Source organism: Salmo trutta, chromosome 31 (assembly GCF_901001165.1).
Source record: "Salmo trutta chromosome 31, fSalTru1.1, whole genome shotgun sequence".
NCBI lineage: Eukaryota > Metazoa > Chordata > Actinopteri > Salmoniformes > Salmonidae > Salmo > Salmo trutta.
Window position 1 is genome coordinate 44,093,263 of NC_042987.1, and position 10,554 is coordinate 44,103,816.

The following is a 10,554-nucleotide window of genomic DNA, read 5'->3' on the forward strand; positions in this document are numbered from 1 at the left end:
TCAGCTGATATCTCAAAGTGCTGTACAGAAACCCAGCCTAAAACCCCAAACAGCAAGCAATACAGGTGTAGAAGCACGGTGGCTAGGAAAAACTCCCTAGAAAGGCCAAAACATAGGAAGAAACCTAGAGAGGAACCAGGCTATGAGGGGTGGCCAGTCCTCTTCTGGCTGTGCCGGGTGGAGATTATAACAGAACATGGCCAAGATGTTCAAATGTTCATAAATGACCAGCATGGTCAAGTAATAATAATCATAGTAGATGTCGAGGGTGCAACAAGTCAGCAACTCAAGAGTAAGTGTCAGTTGCCTTTTTCATCGCCGATCTTTGAGAGTATCTCCTGCTGTCTCTAGAGATTTGAAAATAGCAAGTCTGGGACAGGTAGCACGTCCGGTGAACAGGTCAGGGCTCCATAGCCGCAGGCAGAACAGTTGAAACTGGAGCAGCAGCACGGCCAGGTAGACTGGGGACAGCAAGGAGTCATCATGCCAGGTAGTCCTGAGGCATGGTCCTAGGGCTCAGGTCCTCCGAGAGAGAGAATCCACTGGCTCAAAGGCGGTCACGATATGCAGACAAAAACATCCTAATGGTACCTCTAAAGTTTGTCGAAACATGTCAAATGATGTTTATAATTAATCCTCAGGTTGTCTATTGTCTAAATAATTGGTAATATTTCAACTGGCCTTCAATAGAAAAGAAAAACAATGAACGGCGCACATCGGTCATGCGCTCAAAACAGCTCTGGTTCATTTAGAGTCCACTGAAAGAATGTTCTCATTCTTCCTCGTTTTTCAGAATACAAGCCTGAAACAATGTCTAAAGACTGTTGAATTCTAGTGGAAGCCATAGGAACTGCAATTTGGGTCCTATCCAAATACATACTGTATAGGCATTCAATAGAAAAGTACCCTCATCAAAAATATCCCACTTCCTGGATGGATTTTCCTCAGGTTTTCGCCTGCCATATCACTTCTTTTATACGCAGAGACATTATTTAGAGTGTTTTATATGCAATATTACCATGCATATGCATATCCTAGCTTCTGGGCCTGAGTAACAGGCAGTTTACTTTGGGCACGTTTGTCATCCAAACTTCAAAATACTGCCCCCTAGCCATGAGAGGTTAAAGCTAAACATGGCTGCTAGAAACTTGACTAGAACCAAAACATTTGACATATTACTCCAGTGCTAGCCTCTCTACACTGGCTTCCTGTTAAGGCTAGGGCTGATTTCAAGGCTTTACTGCTAACCTACAAAGCATTATATGGTTATGCTCCTACCTATCTTTCCGATTTGGTCCTGCAATACATACCTTGCGTGCTGCTGCAGCATTCTGTGGCATGTCATTTAATTATCAGCCATTTTTTCTATTACTGCAAGTTATTTCTAGTTTGACCACCAGAGGGCATCTTTGAGAACATTTGATAGTATTCCGTCCGTATTGGCATTACTAGAAAATTTAAAACCTTTTTTGTAATAACATAGTATATGGGATTGATTTCAAGAAATGTGGCTTAATTAATTAGATTAATATTGTGGTGTTTCTGTTCAGAGAACAATGAAAAACGAAACCCTCAGGGTTTCCGTTGGGATGTAATGGAAAATATGGCGCTGTACAACTTGACGGTTGGGAGTAGGCTACAGGATTGGAGGATTCTAAATTGTTTGCCTTCAATAGACAACTTTGTTCCAAATTTTCTCTAAATCAGTGATATTTATTCCCATAGTAAGTCGTTATGGATCCATAACTAAATCAACATCTGCATTTTGAATGAGTATTTTTTATCATTATTTAACGAAATGTGTTTATTTGTTTATTAGGCTACGGTGCAGTCTACAATACATACTGTAGTAAACATGGGAAAGTGCCTTATTCCTTACATAAGGGAGAGCAGGCCATGTCTGTACTACAGAATACGGGGCACGCGGGAGACCAGTGTTATTTCATAGTTGTGACGTCTTCACTATTCTACAATGTAGAAAATAGTAAAAATAAAGAAAAATCTTGGAATGAGTAGGTGTGTCCAAACTTTTGACTGGTAACGTTACTTGCTTCATTAATTTGATTAATATTATGGTTTCTATTCCATGAAAAATTAAAAACCTTCTGGGTTTCCGTTAGGATGGAACAGAAAATATGGCGCTGTACAACGTGACGCTCATAAATTCAAAGCCAGATTGTCAGTTTGTAAATTCAGACCGTTTCGCTCTCGGAGCGCACACTTGAATTTCGGGCCAAGGATTAGGGTTGATTTGAGCATTCTGGCCTTACAACGGCAATCAAGCACCCAAGCTGATGTTATCTAGCTACTTCCAGATACAAATGAGACCACTCTGACCATTTTACTCGCCCTAGCTGAGCTGGTAAGGCAGTTTTTGTGTTAACCAGAGTGTTGGTGACTGTAAAGGTGCTGTAGTAGTTAATATAGTTAATATACTGGCAAGTTTGATGTATAACTACTAACGTTAGGTAGCTAGCTAACATACTGGTACATACTGATGTAATGCTACGTGGTTGGTAAGGACAGCGTAGCTAACAAATTGTCAGCCAACATAACGTGTAAGGTAACTTATTTGAAGTCATGACTTTATTACATTGAGTAGCAAGCTACCCTTTGGTCGTTAGGGCAAATCTGGCCTGTGATAGGAGGGTGGTTTTTCACACCTAGATCGGCTATTAGACTATTCTTTAGTAAAGTTTGAATAGTCTGTTGTTCAGCTATTAGCCCCCTCCCCAACTTGCAACAAATTGTTGTTGTTACCATCTCGTTCCTTTCCCTTATTCAATTGTGTTCTGACCACTCCTAACATACACACGTGCTGAGTGCCCGCACAAGCTCGTTAGTCCTATAAATAAATGCCTATAAACTCTAGTTCATAATGACTGTAGCCCCGGCCTATAGGCTTTGGTGATTAAGACAATGGCCCTGTGAACTAAATTAGGTGAGCCATCGTAGATGAAGAAAAGACGCTGGGAAAGGCGCCGGAAAAGAGGCCGCAGATCGGGCTTCTTCTTCCTTCTGAGAGTCCGAAGGCGAGCGAGTCAACTCCGATTGCCTTCCATTCTTCTTGCTAATGTGCAATCATTGGAAAATATAATTGATGACCTACGATTAAGATTGTCCTACCAACGAGACATTAAAAACTAACATCTTATGTTTCACCGAGACGTGGCTGAATGAAGATACGGACAATATAGAGCTAGCTGTTTTTTGATATAAATATGAACTTGATTGAACAAAACATGCATGTATTGTATAACATAATGTCCTAGGACTGTCATCTGATGAAGATCATCAAAGGTTAGTGCTGCATTTAGCTGTGGTTTTGCTTTTTGTGACATTATATGCTAGCTTGAAAAATGGGTGTCTGATTATCTCTGGCTGGGTACTCTGCTGACATAATCTAATGTTTTGCTTTCGTTGTAAAGCCTTTTTGAAATCGGACAGTGTGGTTAGATTAACGAGAGTCTTGTCTTTAAAATGGTCATATGAAAATACTGCCCCTTAGCCTAGAGAGGTTAATAGTACAAGTGGGTACAACATCTCCTATACATTTCCTGATAAACTCAGTTACCGTTTCAGTGTATACATCAATATCATTCTCGGAAGCTACCTGGAACATATCCCAGTCCGTGTGTCAAAACAATCTTGAAGCGTGGATTCCGATTGGTCAGTCCAGCATTGAATAGTCCTTAGCATGGATACTTCCTGTTTGAGTTTCTGCCTATAGTTAGGGAGGAGCAAAATGGAGCCGTGGTCAGATTTGCTGGAAGGAGGGTGGGGGAGGGCCTTGTATGCATCCCGGAAGTTGGGCCTAGTGTTTTAGGAGCGCGAGTATTTCAGTCAATATGCTGACAGAATTTAGGCAGCCTTATCCTCAAATTTGCTTTGTTAATTCATCTCACACCTGAAGCCTTTGTGCCCAGCCGTGGACAAAAACACCTGTGGGCTAGCAGTGCTAGCATTAGCCTGCTCTGTTTTCATGCTGGCTAGCAGTGCTAGCATTAGCCTGCTCTGTTTTCATGCTGGTTAGCAGCTAACTGCTACACAAACTTGCGGTCCCAGCCTTAATGGCTGACCGCGTTGCGGAATCCATAGAAATACAAACTTTAGCTATAATTAAAAACGAGTTCATGAAAACAACAAACTGAGTGCAGACGTTGTTCTTTTGCTCTGATGATGTTAGCAGAACAGTCTAGGCTCCAGACAGGCCAGCGTCCAGACAGGTCCACCCTAACCCAAACCAAAGCAAAGCCAGCATCCAGAGAGGTCCAGCCTAACCCTAAACCTAACCCAAGACAGCGTCCAGACAAGTCCAGCCTAACCTTAACCCAAGCCAGCATCCAGACTAACCCTAAACCTAACCCAAGCTAGCATCCAGACAGGTCCAGCCTAACCCTAAACCAAGCCAGCATCTAGACAGGTCCAGTCTAACCCAAGCCAGCATCTAGACAGGTCTAGTCTAACCCAAGCCAGCATCTAGACAGGTCTAGTCTAACCCTAAACCTAACCCAAGCCAGCATCTAGACAGATCCAGTCTAACCCAAGCCACAGGCAAAAAAAACACATCTGCTACTTCTGCACACACAGCTTTTTATTTACTCAGCATACCACCACAAACCACACATAGCATTTCTTTACAGTTTTACATCCACCATTGATAATATAGTATTTCACATATTCTACATTGAAAATATATTGTCTTCATATTGTATGAATATAGCATAGACTTATTCACAGAATCATTTCTGGACTGAACACAGCGTTCACATTCTGTTTATCACAGAATCATAATCAGGGATTCAAGCGTTTTTGTTTTGGCTAATCTCACTTCCTCATTCCTCCGATCCAAAGCTTTAAACATGGCCTTTTCTAAGAAAGGGAAGGAAAAACCCCTTTGAGAAACCCCATTGGGAAAGTTCCATAGTTCATTCCTGCTCCGATCTTAGCTCCGTCCATGTAGCTGTATATTTATTCTCTCTAGGGTCCTGAAGCACCAAAGCTGGTCCTTTTGGTCTAGAGGTGATGTGGTGCATACTGTGTCCCACACTCCTCTCCCCTCCCCCCCCCTGCCCTCCCCTCTCCTCCCCCATCAGACAGCACAACAGCGACCAGAGATGTTGTCTGAAGGAGTGAGACAGCATGTAGAGAGCAGGGTTCAGGAAGCAGTGGGCGTAGGCCACAATACGACACACAACGTGCACAACATGCAGCCGCTCCTTGACCACACAGTCTACAGGTGTGTAGACAGATGAGACAAACATGAATAGGTTGTACGGCGCCCAGCAGACGAAGAACGCAACCACGATACAGAAGATCACCAGCACTGTGCGGTGTCGTCTCCTGGTCGCAGTTACCAGGACCGTTCTGAGAATGGCACTGTAGCAGAGGATGATGATGATTAGAGGGAGGACGAAAAGCAGGGACACCTGCAGGTAGTAGCCCAGCTGTTGGGGGACAGAGAGAGAGAGATTATATATGAAATATCCAACATTGGAAAAGGAGTTGGAACAGGAATGTCCGCTCACGGTTTACTGAAACACAAAGTACATATAAAGACCATGTCAGTGGAAACGTGTATCACTGAAAGCTTAAACAAAGATCCCTACTAGGAGCAGTAAACAGTGAGCGGACATTTCTCTTTTGTTCTACGTTACTGTAACCCACCTCCTCGTCCGTAGTTCCAGGTAAGACCTCACAGGTGAATATTCTTGTCCCGTTTTCCACTTCCTGTACCTGGGAGGCTATGACATCACTGAGGGAGGCGGCCAGGCTGACTACCCATGATGCCGTGCAGGCGGCCAATGCGTACCTCAGTCGTCTCCGGGGAACGGCGGTCCAGCGGGACGCGACAACTATTACACAGCGGTACACCGTCATGGAGGTGAGCAGCATCATACTGCTGTAGAGACCGGTGAAGTACGCCCCTGTCAACAGCTTACAGGCCTGGGGTCAGAGGTTTAGGTTAGGGGTCAGAGGTTAGGGTTAGGGGTCAGAGGTTAGGGTTAGAGATCAGAGGTTAGGGGTCAGAGGTTTAGGTTAGGGGTCAGCAGCATCATACTGCTGTAGAGACCGGTGAAGTATGCCCCCGTCAACAGCTTACAGGCCTGGGGTCAGAGGTTAGAATTAGGGGTCAGAGGTTAGAGTTAGGGGTCAGCAGCATCATACTGCTGTAGAGACCGGTGAAGTATGCCCCCGTCAACAGCTTACAGGCCTGGGGTCAGAGTTAGGGGTCAGAGGTTAGGGTTAGAGGTTAGGGTTAGTCATACCCACCAGGTCACCGAACATCCAGTGGGAGAGGTAGTATACGGCCCAGAAGGGCAGGGTCAGGGTGAATAGGAGGTCAGAGGCCAACAGGTTGAGGATGAACAGGTTGGTGACCCTCCTTAGGTCCTCATAACGACACAAGGCAACCAGCAACAATCCATTACCTAGACAACACAGAACATATCGTTAAGTAGACAACACAGGGGCCTCCAGAGTGACGCAGCGGTCTAAGGTACGGCTCTGACGCAGCCGGCCTCGACCGGGAGACCCATGGGGCGGCGCACAATTGGCCGAGCGTCGCCCGAGTTAGCGGAGGGTTTGTCCGGCAGGGATGTTCTTGTTCCATCGCACTCCAGCGATTCCTGTCGAGGGCCGGGCGCAATGCACGCTGACACGGTTGCCAGGTGTACAGTGTTTCCTCCGACACATTGGTGCGGCTGGCTTCCGGTTTAAGCGGGCATTGTGTCAAGAAGCAGTACAATACAGAGGACACTGTTCATTGCCTGGACAACACGGAACAGACTGCTAACTAGACAACACAAAACAAACCGTTACCGAGACAACACAGAACACACTGTTACCTAGACAACACAGAACATACTGTTAACTAGACAACACAGTACATACTTGTCACGGTTGTCGTCGGTGAAGGAGGACCAAAACGCAGCAGGCATGTGTAAGCTCATCTTGACGTTTATTAACTTCCAAAATGCACACCAAAATAACAAAAAGAGAACGAACGATCAACAAACAGTCTGGTAAGGCGCAAGGCTAAACACAGAACAATCTCCCACAATTAAACAGACAAACACACCCAACTAATATAGGACTTCCAATCAAAGGCAACACCACACAGCTGCCTTCAATTGGAAGTCCACCCCAATTAACCAAACATAGACATACAACTAACTAGATCAACATAGAAATACGTGAAACTCAAACAGTGCCCAAAAACCCCGGAATACTAAATCAAATGCCCTTACAACAAAAACACCACCTGAACCACATAAAACAAATACCCTCTGCCACGTCCTGACCAAACTACAATACCAATTAACCCTTATACTGGCCAGGACGTGACAATACTGAACCTGTTGGGGCTAGGGGGCAGTATTTGCACGGCCGGATAAAAAACGTACCCAATTTAAACTGGTTACTACTCTTGCCCAGAAATGAGAATATGCATATAATTAGTAGATTTGGATAGAAAACACTCTAAAGTTTCTAAAACTGTTTGAATGGTGTCTGTGAGTATAACAGAACTCATATGGCAGGCCAAAACCTGAGAAGATTCCATACAGGAAGTGCCCTGTCTGACAATTTGTTCTCCTTCTGTGGCATCTCTATCAAAAATACAGCATCTCTGCTGTAACGTGACATTTTCTAAGGCTTCCATTGGCTCTCATAAGGCGCCAGAAAGTGGAACGACGTCTCTGCAGTCTCTGGGCGAAAAACAGCAGGAGTTTTTGTGAGTGGTCAGGCAGGGAACAATGACACTGGAGATGCGCGTCCACGAGACGACTCCATTTTTTTCTTTCAGTCTTTGAATGAATACAACGTTGCCCGGTTGGAATATTATCGCTATTTTACGAGAAAAATAGCATAAAAATGTATTTTAAACAGCGTTTGACATGCTTCGAAGTACGGTAATGGATACTGACCTGAACGCACGAACAAAACGGAGCTATTTGAATATAACTATGGATTATTTGGAACCAAAACAACATTTGTTGTTGAAGTAGAAGTCCTGGGAGTGCATTCTGACGAAGAACAGCAAAGGTAATTCGATTTTTCTTATAGTAAATCTGAGTTTGGTGAGGGCCAAACTTGGTGGTTGTCAAATTAGCTAGACGTGATGGCCGGGCTATCTACACAGAATATTGCAAAATGTGCTTTCGCCGAAAAGCTATTTTAAAATCTGACACCGCGATTGCATAAAGGAGTTCTGTATCTATAATTCTTAAAATAATTGTTATGTATTTTGTGAACGTTAATCGTGAGTAATTTAGTAAATTCACCGGAAGTTTTCGGTGGGTATGCTATTTCTGAACATCACATGCTAATGTAAAAAGCTGTTTTTTGATATAAATATGAACTTGATTGAACAAAACATGCATGTATTGTATAACATAATGTCCTAGGAGTGTCATCTGAAGATCATCAAAGGTTAGTGCTGCATTTAGCTGTGGTTTGGTTTTTGTGACATATATGCTTGCTTTGAAAATGGCTGTGTGATTATTTTTGGCAGTGTACTCTCCTGACATAATCTAATGTTTTGCTTTCGCTGTAAAGCCTTTTTGAAATCAGACAATGTGGTTAGATTAACGAGAGTCTTGTCTTTAAAATGGTGTAAAATAGTCATACGTTTGAGAAATTGAAGTTATAGCATTTATGAGGTATTTGTATTTCGCGCCACGCGATTCCACTGGCCCAGGGAGGCAAGCGTCCCACCTTGCCCAGGGAGGTTAACTAGACAACACAGAACACACCGTTACCTAGACAACACAGAACAATCCGTTACCTAGACAAAACAGAAAAGACAGTTACCAAGACAACACTGAATACACTGTTGATGACGAAGAGCAAACAGGTTACCTGTGACACTGAGGAGGAAGATGACGAGGAAGCAACCAGCCGTGACCTCTTCTAATCCTCCGACCTTGTCACACAGCTTGACATACTTTTTGTCATCATATCCTTCATCAGTGTAGTCGCTGTCATTCACAGAGCTGGTCTGATTCACCATGGTCTTCCAGGACTCACTCAGGTTCATCGCTGCAACGTGATTTATACTATAGAATGACAGAGAGCTACTACAGTACAGATCACAGAGAATAGAGGTGATTTATACTATAGAATGACAGAGAGCTACTACAGTACAGATCACAGAGAAGAGGTGATTTATACTATAGAATGACAGAGAGCTACTACAGTACAGATCACAGAGAATAGAGGTGATTTATACTATAGAATGACAGAGAGCCACTACAGTACAGATCACAGAGAATAGAGGTGATTTATACTATAGAATGACAGAGAGCCACTACAGTACAGATCACAGAGAATAGAGGTGATTTATACTATAGAATGACAGAGAGCCACCAGTACAGATCACAGAGAATAGAGGTGATTTATACTATAGAATGACAGAGAGCCACCAGTACAGATCAGAGAATAGAGGTGTTAGGACTTATTACAACGTGTTACGTGTGAGACACTTTCCAAGATGTGGAAATGACATGAGTTCCATCAAATACTAAACAGCGTTTTGATCAATTTGACCACATATTGATAGCCTCTCTATAATAACATAATAATGTTAACATCAACCTACCATGTGAACCGGTTCTCAGTGTTAAGATGTTGTTAGTGAGAAAACTGTTAACCACTGTTCTAGGGTGGTCTGGACAGACTACGTGTTGTTCCTCATTTTCACCTCAGTTTCACATTTAGTCGAACATGGATAAATGGACAGACTGTGTTGTTCCTCATTTTCAATTCAGTTTCACATTTAGTCAAAAATGGATGAGTGGACAGATTATTTAGTCTAACGTATGAGTATCCGTTCTTGGCGCCTGAGGAGAAGGCTGCCGTCTTATTGGCTCTGAACCAATCATGCTATTTTGTTTGTTGTTTCACGTTGTTCGTAACTTGTTTAGTACATAATGTTGCTGCTACGGTCTCTTATGACCGGAAACAGCTTCTGGACATCAGAACAGGGATTACTGACCTCAAACTGGACCAAGAGTTTTACCTCAATCTGGACCAAGAGTTTTACCTCAATCTGGACCAAGAGTTTTACCTCAAACTGGACCAAGAGTTTTACCTCAATCTGGACCAAGTTCTTCTTCAATGAGTCGGATGGGAAGGAGATACTACTACAGGCCCCCGACCAATCCCAGATCCCCGTGATTCGCTGGAGAAGGAAACTGAGATTTTGTGGAAAAAGATCAGGGTGCCTTGTAAGGATCAGGCGACGAGTGGCTAATCTGCCATTGCCTTCCGTCCTGCTAGCTAATGTTCAATCGCTGGAAAATAAATGGAACGAACTGAAAGCATCTATATCCTACCAAGGGGGACATTAAAAACTGTAATATCTTATGTTTCACCGAGTCGTTGCTGAACGACGACATTAATTTATCGGCAGGACAGAACAGCAGCTTCTGGTAAGACACGGGGCGGGGGCCTGTGCATATATGTGAACAACAGCTGATGCACGATATCTAAGGAAGTCTTAAGGTTTTGCTCGCCTGAGGTAGAGTATCTCATGATAAGCTGTAGACCACA

The 10,554-nt window shown here is 43.5% G+C and overlaps 1 protein-coding gene across 3 annotated transcripts; it reads right to left on the reverse strand.

Annotated features, from left to right (window-relative positions):
* Nucleotides 1-4,573: 4,573 nt before the first annotated feature.
* LOC115170254 (chemokine XC receptor 1-like) lies at nt 4,574-9,689 on the reverse strand. 3 transcript variants are annotated; one of them, XM_029726656.1, is made up of 5 exons: nt 9,602-9,689; nt 8,863-9,042; nt 6,274-6,431; nt 5,668-5,946; nt 4,574-5,447 (listed from the first exon to the last, which is right to left on the reverse strand). In XM_029726656.1, the coding sequence occupies exons 2-5, from the start codon at nt 9,038-9,040 to the stop codon at nt 4,929-4,931; spliced, it is 1,134 nt and encodes a 377-aa protein (XP_029582516.1). In that variant the 5' UTR covers nt 9,041-9,042; nt 9,602-9,689; the 3' UTR covers nt 4,574-4,928. The 3 variants fall into 3 exon arrangements, with proteins under 3 accessions (XP_029582516.1, XP_029582514.1, XP_029582515.1); XM_029726654.1 differs by having other exon boundaries at nt 8,863-9,059; XM_029726655.1 differs by having other exon boundaries at nt 8,863-9,403.
* Nucleotides 9,690-10,554: the final 865 nt, after the last annotated feature.